The 19739-nt window shown below is 43.0% G+C and overlaps 1 protein-coding gene across 2 annotated transcripts in view; it reads right to left on the reverse strand.

Annotated features, from left to right (window-relative positions):
- Positions 1–4387: 4387 nt before the first annotated feature.
- Positions 4388–19739, reverse strand: part of LARGE1 (LARGE xylosyl- and glucuronyltransferase 1) — a 568765-nt gene continuing 553413 nt past the window's right edge. For both annotated transcript variants that reach the window (XM_017504007.2, XM_037729772.1), the window contains 2 exons: positions 8365–8560; positions 4388–5905 (listed from right to left, as the gene is read on the reverse strand). In XM_017504007.2, coding sequence (XP_017359496.1) covers positions 5708–5905; positions 8365–8560 — 394 coding nt within the window. In that variant the 3' untranslated portion in view covers positions 4388–5707. The remainder of the gene's footprint in view (positions 5906–8364; positions 8561–19739) is intronic.

Here is a 19739-nt window from a genome sequence, read left to right on the forward strand (position 1 = left end):
TTGGCTCACTGCAACCTCTGCTTTCTAGGCTCAGGCAGTTCTCCTCTCAGTCTCCCAAGTAGCTGGGATTACAGTCACCTGCCACCATGCCCGGCTAGTTTTTGTATTTTTAGAAAATAGTTTTGTATTGTGGAGATGGGGTTTCACCATGTTGGCCAAGCTGGTCTAGAACTCCTTACCTCAAGTAATCCACCCACCTCGGCCTCTCAAAGTGCTGGGATTACAAACGTAAGCCACTTTGCCCAGTCCCCAAAAGTCAAAGTATCTTACATCACTGTTGTGATTTATCTTTTCTCATTGTAGATCTGAGAAACTAAAAAAAAAACTATGAAGGTTCACATTTATATCCACACATAATAAACATGCATTCTAACACAAAAAGCATTTCAACTGATGCATATATCTTAATAGTTGTTATACAACTTTTAAGCAGGTAGAAAATATCACTTTCATTGTCTGGTAATAAGGCAACTAACTTAGTGACTTATTACAGTACAAATTACCTTAGGGTCCCACCTATTGGATCATCTCAGAAATATATATATCTTGATGGTGAACCTTCCGAATGTGGCTTTTTTTAACACTATCTGCCATAAAATTTTGTCACATAATATGCTATATAATAAACTCCAAGAATTACATACGCATACAGACATATGTACTGCCTTGTGTATGTATGCTTATTTTTCATTCAAAACGTTGAACAAAACAACTTCTGAATTTAACCCATGTATTTTGGTTATACAAGACAGTGTCATGTTTTTAAGAAATACATGCTAAAGCAAAGTATTTAAATTTAAAGGGGCATGGTATCTACAGTTCATTTCAAATGTTTCACAAAAAAAGATGAAGACTATGTGACAAAATGTTAACAATTGGTTAATCTAAATGAAAGGGATAAAGTTCTTTGTATTATACTTGCCATTTTCCTTTAGTTTTCAAACTTAGTTTTGAAAAACAAATGAAAACAAAACCAAAACCATTTATGTGAAAGTCATAAGGTGAAACCAGCCTTGGCATTATGTTTACTTTTCTGCTGTCTAGTGAATTGTATTTACATGAAAGTAGACTGTACCATGTTCACTCTTACATTCAGAGTAGATGCTCAATAAATTACTTGTGGAATTCAGAAAAAAATGACAGAGCGCAGTGAAATTACTGATGTCACTGCAGCCCTTATTTTCTTTCTTCAGGTACCACCACAGCATTATTTACCCAGGAGTTTGTCAAAGCTTTGCTCTTAGTAAGCCGTGTCAATCATTTCATGATCTTGTCCTGGCCTCACTGATCAGATGGCCTTGGTACCACACCTTGGGAAACACTTTCCCAGAACTGACTGGCATTATTTCATTCCAGAAGACATTCTCTCTTAAGACTATGTGAATGTGTTGGAACAAACCAATGACCAAATCCACTAAATATTCACAATCAAAAATCCTACATTTTTGTGGCACCCCCATTGCCTGCTTTTAGACATCACTGGTTATTCCTTGGAATTAAAGGACACTTCTTAAAAGCAGGTTTGTTAAATGAATGAAAACAAAGATCATAGTATGTCTGACATTAGATTCTATGGGTCTAAAACTTACTCTTAGAATGCATATGGCAGATAAGTGACATTTCATAAACTTGAATGGCACTGGGCTGAAGAATAAAACCCTTGTTTAAAAAAAATAAGGAAACAAACTATGTGAAGTACATGAATACATGACTGTACAAGCTTAGCAGCTAAGCTGATTTCAGTGTTGTATGGGAAGGCAGTAGCACATTTTAGTGGAAAGACATGGATTTTTGAAGCTAGCCAGATTTTAGTTCAAATTCTGGCACTCCATTAGCAGCCTGTGTGATCCTGAGCAAGTCACAAAATTTCTCTTGGAGCTAGTTTTATTAGCTAAATAATGGGGATAATAATACCTCCCTTATTTTATAACATAGCTGTGAGGATCCATCATTGCCAACTACCATAGTAGTCTTGGTTCAATAAGGGGTAGTTCGTATTATCTCTACCAACAGTGTGCAGGAGCTGTGTCTGAGAGGGGATTTTAATCACATTTCTTTCACTGACACAGAGCTCCCTACAGGCCTGGTGACCACAAATGAAGCCTTAACTCAAAGACAGTAGGGTCTTTGAAAGGAACAGAATTAAAGTAGGGTCTGTCCTTTCATGACGGGGCACAAAGAGGCTATTAGTCAACTCAGCAAATAAATGCTCTGTAAATCAGCTCAACACACTCAGAGATCGCTCTGAAGCAGTATGCTAAGCCGGGGTACAAGGGAGAGCTTAAAAGTTAGTGACTCTACCTGAGCCATGTAATCTAAGAAACAACCCAGGAGAAGCATTCTGAGCATCAACTACTACCCCCTAGTGTTGAAACCAGCTGTCTGAATATGATTATAGAGCACCCAGGTCTATTCCAAATGAATTTTCAGGATGTCTATGAGCATGGCAAGATTTGGAGTATCTTAGGAGAGATTGCTGTCTAGATTGTGTGTTATTGGATGGATGTTGAAGGAAGAAGAGTAGAAATCCAACAATATCTTCCTACATAGGTTCCAATTCTCTGGTCTGTCACTGTTAAATATATTTCCTTCTTATTGGGAAAGGAAGTGGCATTGCAGGTTATGTGGCTTTGGATTCAAAGTAGAATTTGGTTTAAATTCTAGGTCTGCCATATATTAATTATGTGAATTTGGGGGTTACTTAATTGTACAGAATGCACTCAGTTTCCTCATCTATAAATGTTAATATACACTTTGTAGTTTTGCTCCAAGGGTTTAGTGAACTCCCGCATGCCAGAGGCTTCTGCTCATAGCAGTTACTCAAAACATCTGTTTCCCAGAACCTTGCCCTTCCTCTCAACTGAAAGCCAAGATGGTACTGGCTTATTTAAGCATGAAAACATGAGCATGACACATTTAAACGCCTGTTTTATAACCCCATGGAACTGATGCAAAGGAATCAACACCTTTTGCAATTACCTCTGCCCAAATGGCTGCAGCTCCCCCACATGAGCTGGGGCTGGTGGTGAACTGCTGCTCTCAATGTAAGTTCTAGGAATGCAGGCAGTTCGCTCTGCAGACCTCAGCCTCCATTGGGTTGGCAGCCTCTCTGTTGAAGTTGGGCATCTGCCAATGTCTGAGCTCCAGGCTAAAGTGAGATTGGCTTACAGTGTCAGGCACCTGTCTTTGGGGAAATAGGATTTTCTCCTGTTGGTGTGGAGTATCAGTTTCTGGCCTTAATAAATTCACTGTACATGAAGCTACATCGTCTTCTAGTTTGTACCTATTGTACACAAATAGCACGTTTCATTCTTAGAAGTGACCCATTTTCGATGACAAATTATATGGTCACCAGCTATGCCCATAAAAATGTAAGTGAAAGTAAGGTGGCTGGTCATGAGTCAGGGACCAAGAAAAATTTGAAAAGTAAAAGGCTTTAGAGAATTAAGAATTGATTTTTAACACTGCGGAACCAATGCTACCAGCAGATTTTCTCTTGGCTCAAGTAGCTGGTAATGATTAATTCAAAAAGTGTATCAGTATGTGTACCTCTCCTAATAATGGTCCTCTCTAGGGAAGGAGGAGAAATTAGTGCCTCTGTGTCTGTGTATCCGTCTGCGTGTATCTGCATGTACCCAGGGGAGAGAAAAAGTCAATGATGTGCTGCTGGCAAGTATTTAACAACTGGCTCTTGGGGATAGGGAGGGGGGATCACTGAAGGTGGAAACTGGGAAGACATATGCCCATAAAGGTCTTGTGAGCATGTCGAAGCTAGCCCAGCACACCACTCCACTGAAGAAACTGGACTTTGACATGTACTTTGAAATTTTTTTTTGTTCTGCTTCATATATGTATATATGTATGTATATATATATATATGCGCCACTTTTTATTTATAAATGCTATATATATGCTATATACATGTATTGTCTATATATATATATACATATATTCATAAGCCTAGCTATATCTATGCAAAAATTAGTCCTAATTCTTGTATAAATTTCAGTGAAATGTTCACTTGAGCATGTAACACACTGAGTGATCTTACAAACCCAATTGCTATGGGTTCTCACATGACTGCCAGGCCCAAGGATGGGATGTTCCCTTCACAGTTGATTACTAGGGTTTACCCTCCTAGCCTACATCTGGTAGAAGACAACATCTGGCTCCAGTGTTGAGAAAGATGCTGAATGGAAAACAAGAAGACTGTTAGAGGACAGAGTGAGATCTAACTTCAGGCAAAAGGAAAAGAAAGGTTAAAGTTCAAATGATGAGGAAAAATGGAACGGGAGAACAGAAAGCATGAAGTTGCTGTTTATCGATTGCAATTTAGCTCTCATGTTGACGTGTGTCTCAGTGGCTTCTTGCAAGAGTGGGAGGGGAATGGGGAAGAAACAGTCTGTACTTTCATTTATTAAATGCAGCTTTCGCTGGTCACATTGCAACTCAATACAAACAGCCCAGCAGAGGGTAGGGCATTAACTCTTGTTCTCATCAGTGTAAACACAACATTAATATTGAAGATTAAAGAAAATGGGTAAAAAGTCCAGTGTCTCCTCAATCTGCGTGAAGGTGAAGGTGGTTGCCTACCCTTGGACAGGTCCCAAAGGGAGACTGAGGTTTGTCACCTCTTCCCATCCACAGTGAAGCAGGCAAGAACCAGAGGAACCCAATTACGTTCTTCTTGGAGGTCTCCAGATGGACACATGAATCTTCAGAACTGGGCTCGCATGAATTATTAAAGTTCTTCTAAAGGCCTGAGAGGTTCGTACCTTACGTGTGCATTGCAGTTCCTTCAAAGCCCTTTCCCATGAGTCAGTCACTGCCAATAGAAAATGTGACCGGTGTAAAACAGTCAGCCCTCGTGATTCCGCAGTCCCCATCGTAGCCCCTGGATTCTGGAGAGTAGGGAATTCAAAGTCATGGGAGCCTTGGTGATCATCCTGAAGGAAGCTTCCCGTGTTTAAATATTGGCCGAGGACACTTGACCTGCTTCCTGGGCCACCGCTGACAGAGGCAGCTGATTTTCCTTTAGGGCATTAAAGGATCAGATCTTCTATTTTGGACTGCCAGCCCCCAAAATAAGCAAACAAAACCCCCAAGGGGGAAAAAAAAAAAAAGAGTGACATTGGGGATAAGAAAACCAATCAACCCTACCTCCAGGACCCTCTGGCTACAATGTCCCCATTGGCTTTTTCCAAATGGTTGGTTCATATCATTGGTTTGCCCTCCATTTGAACGCCCAGCAACAGCGCAGGGAAAAGGGGAACATTTCCACTAAATAATGACAATTTTGCCTACATTCATCCCAGCACCCTGACTTCCCTTTCTCCCCAGTGATGATGGGAAGACTAATTATTAAAAAGCAACCAGAACATCCTAAAGCCCTGCCCTGATCTTCTGGCTCTGCAGTAAGATGTTAATCTTTTTACTCCTTCTCACTCTCTGATTTCCCATTCTTGAAGAGACTCATCTAGGTGGGCTGCATTATCTACCCTCTGGGTATGCAGGGTTGTGGGGCAGAGAGGGACTGGCTGGATCCTTGTCCAAGGTCTCTGTAGTGAGGGCAGCTTGGCTGGGCCAAAGAGATAAATAAAAACAAACCAAAAAAGCATGGCTCAATTTTGAATTTGAAGGCTGGGCCCCGAACAGCGAGTGGCACTTCCCTGCAGCATGTCTCTCCCTAGTGGTGGGCTTCTTGGTGCTAGCTGTTGTTCTCGGCTGTGAGATATTTCAGGGCAGCAAAGCCATAGCGGCGGGACATGTCCTGCTGAAACTCTTCCTTGAGGGTTTTGAGACAGATGCGGTATTGCTTGTTGGAACGGAACTTAGTAATGTCGAAGCTGGGGGCATGAGGCATGTGGATCATGTAGGCGTTGGGCAGCACAATGAATTCATACTCCTGGAAGAAGACAAGAGCAGCATGAGAACCCGCCAGAGCCTGGGGTCATGCATGATGAAGGCCCAAGTGAATGACTGAATGGCTAGTGAATGCATGACCTGATAATGGCACCCACAAGCAGGTGGCACATGGACAGCACAAAAGCTTTGGAGTGGGACAATTCAGGGCTGTTTCCATGACCTTGGACCAGATAACTGGCTTCTCTGAGCCTTCATGTTCTCATCTATAAGGTGAAAGTAATAATGCCCTTGAAGGATGACCATGACAGTGAAGCCAATGACACATGAACAGTGCTGAGCCAAGCTCGTGGCCTAGAATAGGTTTTTGATAGATGTGAGCTCACACCCACATCGACACTCTAGGATGACACACGCCATGGAATATTCTCTTGCTCAATTAACTGACATCTGTTTATGACTCCTTATAGGATTTGATGCGATCTGACAGCCTCAACAGATGAGTGCAAGAGAGGGTACAAAAAAGGAATGAAAGGCAAGGTGAAATAAAAACAAATGCTTCACTGGATCTAAGCTCACCAAGAACAAACCTCTCCCTGACACATCCTTATCACAGTTTACATTATCACCCAGTATTCTCAACTTGGCAGAATATAGCTTAATACTCAGGCCAAAAATAAAAGGCCTCTGAATAGCCAAAACAGGTGACCCAGATTTAGGGCATATCGCTTAGAGAACTCAGCACACTTTCACTCACATCTGTTTACTCTGATTTTGGACATATTGTCTGATAAGCTTTGGTTATCTAGTTTCCCAGTCCAGAGCAGATAAGAATAAACTCTGGAAAAATTGAGATGAGGAAAGTTGGCTGTTAATAGGTAGAACAATATAACAGCAGCAAGAAAGGACAGTTGCTGGTGAGGAATGAGTGGGAAAAACCATAAAAAAAAAATGCAAGATCTCCCAGAGCTGAATTGTCTGGGACATATTTAATGGAGGGACAAAGAGCCCCCCCAACTGCACTAGCCCCATGGGTTTGGCTGTTACTACCTGGCAGGTGTGCACTCATTATTTCCTTAAGGTACTGGAATGGGTAAGATTGTGTTTGGGACATGCGATTGGTAAAGAAAAGAAAACATGCAATGTATTTTCAAGAATTCTGTCAAAACTGTCTAAAACAAAGTCCAGGTCTCATGGCCCAAGTGAGACCATGAGACCCAAGGGGTGAGGAAGGAGCAATGGTTTGAGATCAAGAGCCCTGAGGATCAGTATTACCACTGGTCCTTAAGCATGTCTTGTTCCCTCTTAGCTCTCTGCTTCCTTGTCTCCATGGATTCCTTAAGCTCTAGGATCAAGGCCATTCCCCCTCTGGAAAAATTAACTCTCTCTGAACCAGTTCACCTCGCAGCACTGCTGGACAGACGAACATTACATTCCTTTTCTTTCAAGCAGAAGCTGAAGCACACTGAACCTTGTTGTCTAGGAGTAGCACTGTGCCCAAAGTATTATAAAAAATATGGATACCGATGGCCTTGTTAAACATGGACATGAGTCTATAATCTTCTATCTACATCAGTGGTTCTCGGCCCTAGTGCTTCTCTATCACCTGGGACTGCTCTCAAACATACTGGAACTATTGGAATAAAAGTTCTCCTGGTGATATTCATGAACCGCCAGCACTCAGCATCCAACTTTAGCTTTTTCTGAATTGAAGATGCTCTTGTTGAAAATTATTTGCACTGTGCACCAGCAGGAGATGCCTTGGAGAAGAGCATACCAAAAAAAAAAAGAAAAAAGACTGGGGATGGAGGGACCCAGGAACCCTTCTTCTAATTTAACCAGAGCAGCTTTGCTTTTGTTTGTTTAACAAAGGGGTTGAAACATTACAGCATGTCTGGTCCATTTCATGTTTCCATAAATAAAGTTTTACTGAAACAGCCACATCCATTTGTTTAAAGAATGTCTCAGACTGAACTACAATGGCAGAGTTGAGTAGTTTGAAAGGAGACCTGTAGGTCCCATAAAATCCAAAACACTATCTGGCCCTTTACAGAAAAAGTTTGCTGATCCTTGGTTTCACCTATTAGAATTCTGTAGATTTATTTTGAAGTAGGAGCTCAGTAAGTCTCAAAGCCACCACTCTTTTAGTAAAGGGTGGTATAATTAGCTGCATTTTAACTCTAAGGATGCTTTGTGTCAGTTACGTGACTCAAAGACCAAGTAACGAATGGTCACTTTGTCTTCATCATTAGGTTGGGTGAGGATGAGGAGGTGAAATGGTTTGTCACAGGAAACTCATGTTTACCTGGGTCCTGACCAAGAACCCAATTCTCACCCAAGGGTTGAGGAAGGAGCAATGGCTTGGGATCAAGACCCCCAAAGATCAGTGCTACCACTGGTCCCTTAGCATATCTCTGGATTCTTGTCTCCAAGGATCCCTTAAGCTCTAATCTGGGCCTCTTCCCCCATCGACAGACCAGGTGGATACTCCGTTCTTCTCACCTGCACATCCAGTTCCATGATATGAGCCACTTTGTTCCAGCCAAAGCCTACAAACCTCCGGTCATACTCCGGGCAGTCACGTTTCACGACAACATACGGCTCAAAATCGGCCTCCCACTCGACCCGGTAAGGCGTGGTGGCGGTCCGCCACTTGGCGAAGTTTGTGGGTGCATGGCCTTTCGTCCAGACGTGGTACCTGAGACACATGGAGAAAAGCCGTTGGGTGGAGGGAAGGAAGCCAAGCTCTCCAAATGCAGCTGATGTGGAGAAGAGATATATACACTGATGCAGTCCTCAGGTGAGTTAAATTGTCTCTCTCCCAAAAGCTACACTGAAGTCCTAACCCCCAGTACCTGTGAATGGGACCTATTTGGAATCAGGGTCTTTGCAGATGTAATGAGGTTATGATGAGATCACAGTGGATTTGGGGTGGGCACTAATCCAATGATTGGAGTCCTTATAAGAAGGGGAAAATTTAGACACAGAGACACACAGCAAGAATACCATGTATAGATATTGGCAGAGATTGGAATGATAGATGCATCTATAAATCAAAGATTGCCAAACACCACAGGCGATCACCAGAAAGAGGCCTAAGACCTCAGGGAAAAAGCATGGACTTACCGACAGCTTGATATTGGACTTTGGCCTCCAAAATCGTCCGAGAACAAATTTCTATTGTGTTAAGCCATCCAGTTTGTAGTATTTTGTGGCAGCAGCTACCAGAAACCCTAATCCAGTCTGCTATCTGCTCACTTCACTAATGAGGAGATTCTCACTATGAAAAGGAACTCTTGGAGGGCTCCATGTCATTTCTCAGGAACCAAATGCAGGACAACTTGTGTAGAGTTATTGCTGCCAGACGCCACTGTGGTAGGCAGGAGTATAAGATGGTCTCCCATGACCCTCACCCTGTATAGTGCTCTCCCCTTTGGGGCAGAACCTGTGAGTATGTATGTGATCGCTCTTGGGGTTATGTTACATTATGTGGCAGAAGGGATTGTTGTGGATATAAATAAGGTTACTTAATTTACCTTGTGTGAAAATGGGAGATGACTGAATCATGTGACCCTTTAGACCTAGCTCTGGAAGAAAGCAAGCAGCTATGTTAGGAGCTGCCTATGGGGGCCACGTGGCAAATAACTAGACTTTAGGAGAGCAGTCCCTGGTCAAAAGCCAGCAGAAAAATGGGCCCTTAGGTCTACAAATGAAACGAATTCTGCCAACCACCAGTGATCTGGGAAGAGGAGAACTGAAGGTGTGCAGAGTCCTTGATTTCAGCCCAGTGAAATCCTGAGAAGAGAATCCAGTCATTCCATGCCCGGTTCTCTGATCTCTAGAGAGTGAGATCACATATCTCTTTCAAGCTGCTATGTTTGTGGTAATTTGTTATACAGTAGTAAAACATGAATATAATCACATAACCACAATAAGCAGCAGCTAATATGAGTTAACCACTTACTGTTAAATAGTACTGGGACTATTTTAAATCTCTCTCTCTCTCTCTCTCTCTCACACACACACACACACACACACACACACACACACACACACAAATTATTTTAAATTCTCATAACTTACCAAATGTCAAAGTACAAGCAGTAAGTGGTGGAGTTGCGATTCAAACCCAGGAAAGCCTCGTTCAAGGGCCAGGAGCCTCCTGAAGCACTATCTGGGTCACCTCTCTTACATGTCCCTGTCCCCCACACTTCCTGGCCTATTGAATGGGTATTCAACAATTGTGCACTAAACTGAATTAGTTAATGAATGAGTTAACCTACCAACATGAGAGGCACCTGAGATGGGCCCATGGGATGGCAATACAGAGAGATGGCAGGAAGCTGGGTGTCTAGTGAAAGAGTAGACAGGGCCCAAGAGAAGGGTTAGGAAAAGGAGCATCCAGAGCTGGAAAGAAAAGCTTCATGAAATGAAAACAGGATAGAAGGTTGGGAACCCAAGAACTTAGCTGCAGGCAGAGAGGAAGTGGAAGTCCTGGGTTCCATCTCATCCTTTAGGCAGGCTCCCCAAAGCATGAGGGGTGCTAAGTGAGAGCAGGGAATGCAGATGCTTCCTTCTTTTGCTCTTGCACCACTGAGGCTGGACTCCCCCGCAAACCCTAAGGGAACTGGCCAGTGTGGCTGAACAGGCACTAGCCACAACAGGTGGGCTTTGATTAAGCTGTGCTGTTGGGTAAGATGGCCAGGCTGGGGTGGGGCAGGGACTTGAACTTCAGCTCTGTCAACACAGCAACTTCCATCAAAACCAAAGCCACTTAAATGGAAGAAAAATGAAAGGTGAAGCAATGCCATTTTAATGGAGTGTGGAAAAGGGATATTGTGAGGGATGTCAATGTTGGCTATGATCCAAAAATTAGGCCCAGAAGCAGTTGCTTTTCCATTTGTGAACTTGCTGATCAGGCAGTCTTGACACCTGATGCCTTTGACAGAACTGGACCAGCACAGCTGATGGAGGTTTAAAGGACAGCACAATGAAGCCATCAGGCCAGGGGTCAAATCCCACCTCTGCCACTTAGGAGCTGAAGACTTTGCAGAACACACTGCTTTAACTAGGCATTAATTTCCTTTTGTGTTAGCTGGGGAAAATAATACCTATCTGGTTGAACTGCCAAGGAGCTTAAATAAGAAAATGTACCAAGCCTGGCACAGTATCAGCATTTAAGAGGAAGTCAACAAATGCTACTTTAACAATGTGGTTAAAAACAATGGTTCTGGAGGCAGGCTGCCTGGGTTTGAATTCTGTCATTCAACAGGTATGGGTCCATTAGCTACTTGGCACCTTTGTTTCATTCTCTTGGCAAAACAGACATAGCAATATCTATTTCCTAGATTTATGATGATTATGTGACTTAATTCACATACAGTACTCAGAACAGTTTCTGATGTACAGTAATTCTTCAAAAAGAAGAGAGAGAAAATTCTCTTTTATTTCTCCCTGTTTCCCAGATACGATGTCAATTCCTAGTGGTCTTGCTCTCAGTGATATTGATAGCCATGCTATTGGTCAGCCATCTTTAGAATCTAAACTCTTGGACAGTTATAATATTAAAATGAAGGAAAAAGAACGGGAGTGTAGGGACAGCTGGGTCAGTTCTATTCATCTGACTGAGGAGGCAGCTTTGATCAGTTCAGCCCGGACACTGACGGCCTGCTGACTGGCTGGGTAGCACAGGGTATAGTAATGTTAGAATTAACCCATTGTTAAAACAAGCCCCAGCCTGTGAATGAGATGAGGAATCTATTGCCAGGCCAGTAGACAACGGACTTTGAGGCTTGCTGTCTGAGACAAGCAATGTCAGGTAGCCTCCTTCTCTGCTATAAAAGGGATGAGATGATGAGAGAGACTTCCTAGGTACACCTTACAGGATGCTACTGGGGAGAAGGCATTCGGGGCACTTTGCTTGAGCAGTGTTTCTCAAACTTGACTATGCATTAGAATGATCTGAAAGACTGGTTCTAATTCCAGAGTTTCTGATGCAGGCGGTCTGGGTTAGGCTGGAGCCTCTGCATTTCTAACAAGTTCCTAAGTGATGCTGAAGCTACTGGTCCAGGGACCACATTCTAGAACCACTGCCCTGGAGGACTTGAAAAGGTACGGATGCTTTCTCATTCTGGGTGTGGTAGGGAGCAGGTGTCGGCTGCTCAGAGGCTTAAGAGTTCATTATTTGGAGACCAGGTGACAACAGCAGTTTCTCAGACACAAGGTCTGTAATTTAGCACTTGGCATGATGGCTAGCAAGTGGCCAGAGCAGCCATCATGGACATAGCAGGCCACACTCCAACTCTGTGGCCACAAATGTGGCTGTGAAATGAGTTCTTGGTCCCCATGGCAAGAAAATGGAAGGAAGGATGCCTTGGAAAATGTGTCAGGTGCTCAGCCATCAGACTAAGGCATCTGTGGGAGACTTGGACTAAGGTTTGATCTGAAAGTCTCAATTTTGAGGAGCAAGTTTTTACGCTGCATCTTGCAACACTGATTTAAAAAAAACAAACAAGGACTCAATCAGTAGCCAGATGGCATTCTGACTAAGAACACTCTTTTGCGTGCTTGTCCAATCATTCATTTGGTAGGTGGGTTTTATTCTAGCAGCACCATGGTGATGGTTTTGCTTTTTCTTTGTGGTATGAGTGGTCTGTTAGCTGAGCCCCTGCGGCCTGGGGGATGTGTAGCCATTGTGTCAACAACTTCAAGTCATCAAGGTGACTCTAGAGTTGCACCCAGCACATGTGACAGCCAACGTTCCTGTAGTCCAAGTGACCCTTGCAAATAGAATCCTGATTTTCCTTCTTCCCCAGGCCCCCGAGTCCTGCAGGAACATTTCAAGGTTCTTCTGTGGTTCCTCAGACCTGGGCCGAATCCAGGCCCTGGTATGTACTGGCTGTGTGTCATTGGGCAAGTTATTAAAACTTCTGAGAGCCTGAGTTTCATTATCTGTGCAATGGGGATAAATAGTGTCTGTCAAAGAGATTTATTGTGAGAATTAATTATTAATTACAGTGCCAGGCACATGCTAACCATGCAATGAGTGGTAGTTATTTCTTTCAGAAAAGAAGGAAGGCTTGGGTTTGGTGCGGGGGTGGGTACTAACTCTTCCAGGTCACTTTCCAGAATTCCTTATAGAGGAAGAAGGCTGGAGTTTGAGTCCTGGCTCTACTAGGACCTCCCCACTCCTCAGTTTCTTCATCTGTAAAAAACGTGAAAATTGATAACCTCTGAACTGTTGAACAATCCACCTCATGAAGTTATTTTCCCAAGCCAAAGTTTATTTGAGGAGACTTTAGAGAAAATTCTAGAAACTTAATCATGGTATCAAAACCCGTTATTATTCTGATATATATTTTATTGTGTTTTAGGTTTTCGGGGATACACGAGAAGAATATGCAAGATTGTTGCATAGGTACACACACGGCAACGTGGTTTGCTGTCTTCCTCCCCATCATCTATATCTGGCATTTCTCCCCGTTATCCCCCCCCAACGCCTTACCCCCTGCTGTCCCTCCCCTAGTTCCCCCCACAGACCCCAGTGTGTGATGCACCCCTCCCTGTCTCCACGTGTTCTCATTGTTCAACAGCCGCCTATGAGTAAGAACATGTGGTGTTTGATTTTCTGTTCTTGTGTCAGTTTGCGGAGAATGATGGTTTCCAGGTTCATCCATGTCCCTACAAAGGACACAAACTCACTGTTTTCTATGGCTGCATAGTATTCCATGGTGTATATGTGCCACATTTTCCCCATCCAGTCTGTCATTGATGGGCATTTGGGTTGGTTCCAGGCCTTTGCTATTGTAAACAGTGCTGCAATGAACATTTGTGTGCATGTGTCCTTATAATAGAACAATTTATGATCCTTTGGGTATATACCCAGTAATGGGATATCTGGGTCAAATGGAATTTCTATTTCTAGGTCCTTGAGGAATCGCCACACTGTCTTCCACAATGGGTGAACTAATTCACACTCCCATCAACAGTGTAAAAGTGTTCTTATTACTTCACATCCTCTCCAGATTTTTTAATGATCACCATTCTAACTGGCATGAGATGGTATCTCAGTGCAGTTTTGATTTGCATTTCTCTAATGACCAGTGATGATGAGCATTTTTTCATATGTTTGTTGGCCTCATATATGTCTTCTTTTGTCAAGTGTCTGTTCATATCCTTCACCCACTTTTGAATGGGCTTGTTTTTTTCTTGTAAATCTGTTTTAATCTTTGTAGATTCTGGATATTAGCCCTTTGTCAGATGGGTAGATTGCAAAATTTTTTTCCCATTCTATTGGTTGCCGATTCGCTCTAATGATTGTTGCTTTTACTGTGCAGAAGATCTGGAGTTTAATTAGATCCCATTTGTCTATTTTGGCGCCAATGTTTTCGGTGTTTTAGTCATGAAGTCCTTGCCTATGCCTATGTCCTGAATGATTTTGCCTAGGTTTTCTTCTAGGATTTTTATGAAGTTGTAGGTCTTATGTTTAAGTCTTTAATCCATCTGGAGTTAATTTTAGTGTAAGGTGTCAGGAGAAGGGGTCATGTTTCTGCCTTCTGTACATGGCTAGCCAGTTTTCCCAGCACCATTTATTAAACAGGGAATCCTTTCCCCATTGCTTGTTTTTGTGAGGTTTATGAAAGATCAGATGGTTGTCGATGTGTGGCGTTGCCTCCGAGGCCTTTGTTCTGTTCCATTGGCCTATATCTCTGTTTTGGTACCAGTATCATGCTGTTTCGATTACTGTAGCCTTGTAGTATAGTTTGAAGTCAGGTAGCATGATGACTCCAACTTTGTTTTTTTTGCTTAGAATTGACTTGGCTATGCGGGCTCTCTTTTGGTTCCATATGAAGTTTAAGGTGGTTTTTTCCAGTTCTGTGAAAAATGGTCATTGGTAGCTTGATGGGGATAATGTTCAATCTATAAATTACTTTGGGCAGTGTGGCCATTTTCATGATATTGATTCTTCCTAACCATGAGCATGGACTGTTTCTCCATCTGTTTGTGTCCTGTCTTATTTCATTGAGCAGTGGTTTGTAGTTCTCTTTGAAGAGGTCCTTTACATCCTTTGTTAGTTGTATTCCTAGCTATTTTATTCTCTTTGTAGCAATTGTGAATGGCAGTTCATTCTTGATTTGGCTCTCTTTAAGTCTGTTATTGGTGTATAGGAATGTTTGTGATTTCTGCACATTGATTTTGTATCCGGAGACTTTGCTGAAGTTACTTATCAGTTTCAGGAGATTGGGGGCTGAGATGGTGGGATCTTCTAAATATGTAATCTTGTTGTCTGCAAATAGAGACAGTTTGACTTCCTCCTTTCCTAATTGAATACCTTTTATTTCTTTCTTCTGTCTGATGGCTCTGGCTAGAACTTCCAATACTAAACTGAATAGGAGTGGTGAGAGAGGGCATCCTTGTCTAGTGCCACATTTCAAAGGGAATGCTTCCAGTTTTTGCCCATTAGATATGATATTGGCTGTGGGTTTGTCGTAAATAGCTTTTATTATTTTCAGATACATTCCGTCGATACCTAGTTTATTGAGTTTTTAGCATGAAGGGCTGTTGAATTTTGTCAAAGGCCTTCTCTGCATCTATTGAGATAATCATGTGGTTTTTGTGTTTGGTTCTGTTTATGTGGTGAATTACGTTTATAGACTTGCGTATGTTGAACCTGACTTGCATCCCCGGGATGAAGCCTATTTGATCGTGATGGAAAAGCTTGTTGATGTGCTGTTACAATCGGTTTGCCAATATTTTACTGAAGATTTTTGCATCTATGTTCATCATGGATATTGGCCTAATGTTTTCTTTTCTTGTTGAGTCTCTACCAGGTTTTGGTACGAGGATGAATGATTTGGGAAGGATCCATTCTTTTTGGATTGTTTGGAATAGTTTCAGAAGGAGTGGTACCAGCTTTTCTTTGTATGTCTGGTAGAATTCAGCTGTGAACCCATCTGGACCTGGGCTATTTTGGTTGGTAGGCTATTAATTGTTACCTCAACTTTAGCCCTTGTTATTGGTTTCTTCAGGGTTTTAACTTCTTCCTGGCTTAGGCTAGGGAGGATACAAGTGTTCAGGAAGTTATCCATTACTTCCAGGCTTACTGGTTTAGGTGCATAGAGTTGTTTGTAGTTATCTCTGATGGTGGCTTGTATTTCTGTGGAATCTGTGGTGATACCCCTTTATCGTTTTTTATTGCATCTATTTGATTATTCTCTTTTCTTTTTATTAATCTGTCTAGCGGTCTATTTTATTGATCTTTTCAAAAAAATCAGCTCCTGGATCTATTGATTTTTTGAAGGGTTTTTTGTGTCTCTATCTCCTTCTGTTCGGCTGTGATCTTAGTTATTTCTTGTTTTCTGCTAGCTTTTGAGTTTTTTTGATCTTGCTCCCATAGCTCTTTCAATTTTAACAATAGGGTGTCGATTTTAGATCTTTCCTTGCTTCTGATGTGGGCATTTATTGCTATATATTTTCCTCTAGACATTGCTTTAAATGTGTCCCAGAGATTCTGGTATGTTGTGTCTTTGTTCTCGTTGGTTTTGAAGAACATCTTTATTTCTGCCTTCATTTCGTTGTTTATCCAGTCAACGTTCAAGAGCCAGTTGTTCAGTTTCCATGAAGCTGTGCAGTTCTTAGTTTCTGAATTTTGAGTTCTAATTTGATTGCACTGTGGTCTGAGAGACTGTTTGTTATGATTTCCATTCTTTTGCATTTCCTGAGGAGTGATTTACTTCCAATTATGTGGTCAGTTTTAGAGTAGGTGTGATGTGTTACTGAGAAGAATGTGTATTCTGTGGATTTGGGGTGGAGAGTTCTGTACATGTCTTGGCCCAGGTCTGAGTTGAAGTCCTGGATGTCCCTGTTAATTTTCTGTCTCGTTGATCCATTTAATATTGACAGTGGAGTGTTAGTCTCCCACACTTTAAGTCTCTTTGTAGGTCATTAAGAACTTGCTTTATGTATCTGGGTGCTCCTGTATTGGGTGCGTATATATTTAAGATCGTTAGCTCTTAACTGGTTGTTCCTATGTTTAGTGCTTCTTTCAGGAGCTCTTGTAAAGCAGGCCTGGTGGTGATGAAATCTCTGAGTAATTGCTTGTTCATAAAGGATTTTCCTTCTCCTTTGCTTATGGAGCTTAGTTTGGTTGGATATGAAATTCTAGATTGAAAGTTCTTTTCTTTAAGGATGTTGAAGATTGGCCCCCACTCTCTTTTGGCTTGTAGGGGTTTCTGCCGAGAGATGTGCTGTGAGTCTGATGAGCTTCCCTTTGTGGGTAACCTGACCTTTCTCTTGGCTGCCCTTAGCATTTTCTCCTTAACTTCAACCCTGGTGAATCTGACAATTATTTGCCTTGGGGTTGCTCTTCTTGAGGAACATCTTTGTAGTGGTCTCTGCATTTCCTGGACTTGAATACTGGCCTGCATTGCTAGGTTGGGGAAGTTCTCCTGGATAATACCCTGAAGAGTGTTTTCCAGCTTGGATTCATTCTCTCCGTTACATTCAGGTACACCTATCCAACGTAGATTAGATCTTTTCACATAATCCCATCCTTCTTGAAGGCTTTGTTCATTTATTTTTACTCCTTTTTTCTCTAATCTTATCTTCTTGTTTTATTTCATTGAGTTGATCTTCAATCTCTGATATCCTTTTGTCTCCTCGGTCGATTCGGCTGTTGAAACTTGTGTATTATTCGCAAAGTTCTCGTGTTGTGTTTTTTGGCTCCATCAGTTTATTATTTATATTCCTTTGTAAGCTGTTTATGCTCGTCAGCATTTTGTCAAACCTTTTTTCAAGGTTCTTAGTTTCTTTGCATTGAGTTAGTTAGTACATGTTCTTTTAGGTCCGAGAAGTTTGTTACTATCCTCCTTCTGAAGCCTGTCTCTGTCAGTTCATCAGACTCATTCTCTATCCAGCCTTGTTCCCCTGGAAGAGGAGAGGCCTTCTGGTTTTGGGTGTTTTCAACCTTTTTGCCCTGGTTTCCTCCCATCTTTGTGGATTTATTTACCTGTGGTCTTTGTAGTTGGTGACTTTCAGATGGCGTCTCTGAGTGGACATACTGTTTGTTTGTTGATGATGAAGTTATTTCTGTTTCTTAGTATTCCTTCTAACAGGCCCCTCTGTTGTAGGGCTGCTGGAGGTCCACTCCAGACCCTGTTTGCCTAGGGATCACCTGCAGCGGCTGCAGAACAGTAAGGGTTGCTGCCATCTTTGTCCCAGAAGGATACCTGCCAAATGTAGCCTGAGCTCTCCTTTATGAGGTAACTCTTGGATGTGTGGGGGTTGGGAGCTGCTAGAGGAGACAGTTTGTCCCTTACAGGAGCTCAAGTGCTGGGCTTTGAGCTCCATTGTTCCATTCAGAGCTGCTGTGCAGATACATTTAAGTCTGCTGCAGCAGAACTCATAACCGCCTTTTTTTCCCCAGGTGCTCTGTCCCAGGAAGGTTGGGCTTATAAATAAAGTTTCTGTCATGCTGCTGCCTTTTTTCAGGGATGCCCTGCCCAGCAAGGAGGTAGCCTAGTCACAGTCTGCCAGCAGAGGCATTGCTGAGCAGTGGGCTCTACCCAGCTGCCATGTGATCTTCCCTGCAGTCCTGTTTATAGGGGTATATTTAGAACTGCCTCAGCAATGGCAGCCCACCTCTGTAATGGCGGACACCCCTCCCCCACAGAGCTGGACCGTCCCTGGTTCAGCTGTGCTTGCTGTGAAACTCTCATTCCATAGCATTTCAAATTGCTGGTCTTGGTGGGGGTGGGACCGGTGGAGTCTGATCACCTGGCTCCCTGCCTCAGACCCCTTTTTCTTCAGTTGAATGGGCAACTCTGTCTTCCAGGTGTTCCAGTCATCAGTTAAAACGGCATCCGGATTTCTGTGAGTTCTTGTGCGGAGACCTGCTGTGCTGGAGACTTGTGGCGCTTTTTCGCCCAGGAATCTCCTGGCCTGGCTCCCTGGTTCTGTCCCCTTTTTTTCAGTTGAACTGGTGACTTTGTCTCCCAGATGCACCAGTCGCCAGCTGAAACAGCGCCCGAACCCATGGCGCTCCTCCACCCAGGAATCTCCTGGTCTGTGGGCAATAAAAATCCATCTGGAAATGCAGGGACCACTCACCCTCTGCTGTCTTGCTGGGAGCTGCAATCCAGAGCTGTTCCTACTAGGACATCTTGGATCCCAAACAAACAACCCAAGTTATTTTGACTACAGTCTTTTCAATAAAATTCCAATGATCGAAAAAGGTATGCTTTTTAGCTCAAAGGAAGTGTTGGCCATCTGACGTCATTCACAATAATAGCCTGACTTTAAAACTGGAGCCGGGCTGGGTGAGGTGGCTCACACACCGGTAATCCCAGCACTTTGGGAGGCCAGTGGATCACCTTAGGTCACGAGTTTGAGACCAGCCTGGCCAACATGGTGAAACCTGTCTTTACTAAAAACATAAAAATTAGCTGCGTGTGGTGGTGGGTACCTGTAATCCCAGCTACTTGGGAGGCTGAGCCAGGAGACTCACTTGAACCCAGGAGGCGAAGGTTGCAGTGAGCTCACACCGTGCCACTGTAATCCAGCCTGGGCAACAAGAGTGAAGCTCTGTCTCAAAACGAGAACAACAAAAAACCAACAAAACCAGAGCAGGCAGAAGCATTAGCCCTGTCTTCAGACTGCTAAGTCACGGCACCCGGCAGTACACCTACGTCCCTCTGGATCACTATATGTAATTCCGCAGCCTGTCCCCAGGACATAGAATCTGTTTGTTTGCACCTGTGCAGTGGTACAGACTCCTGGGGCACTCAGGATAGGTGACAGGGGAGCTCCTGCAGGACACTGGGGCCTGGGAAAGAAGGAAAATCAGGATTCTGTTTGCAGTGGTCACTTGGGCAACAGGA

Source organism: Cebus imitator, unplaced genomic scaffold (genome assembly GCF_001604975.1).
Source record: "Cebus imitator isolate Cc_AM_T3 unplaced genomic scaffold, Cebus_imitator-1.0 Scaffold317, whole genome shotgun sequence".
NCBI lineage: Eukaryota > Metazoa > Chordata > Mammalia > Primates > Cebidae > Cebus > Cebus imitator.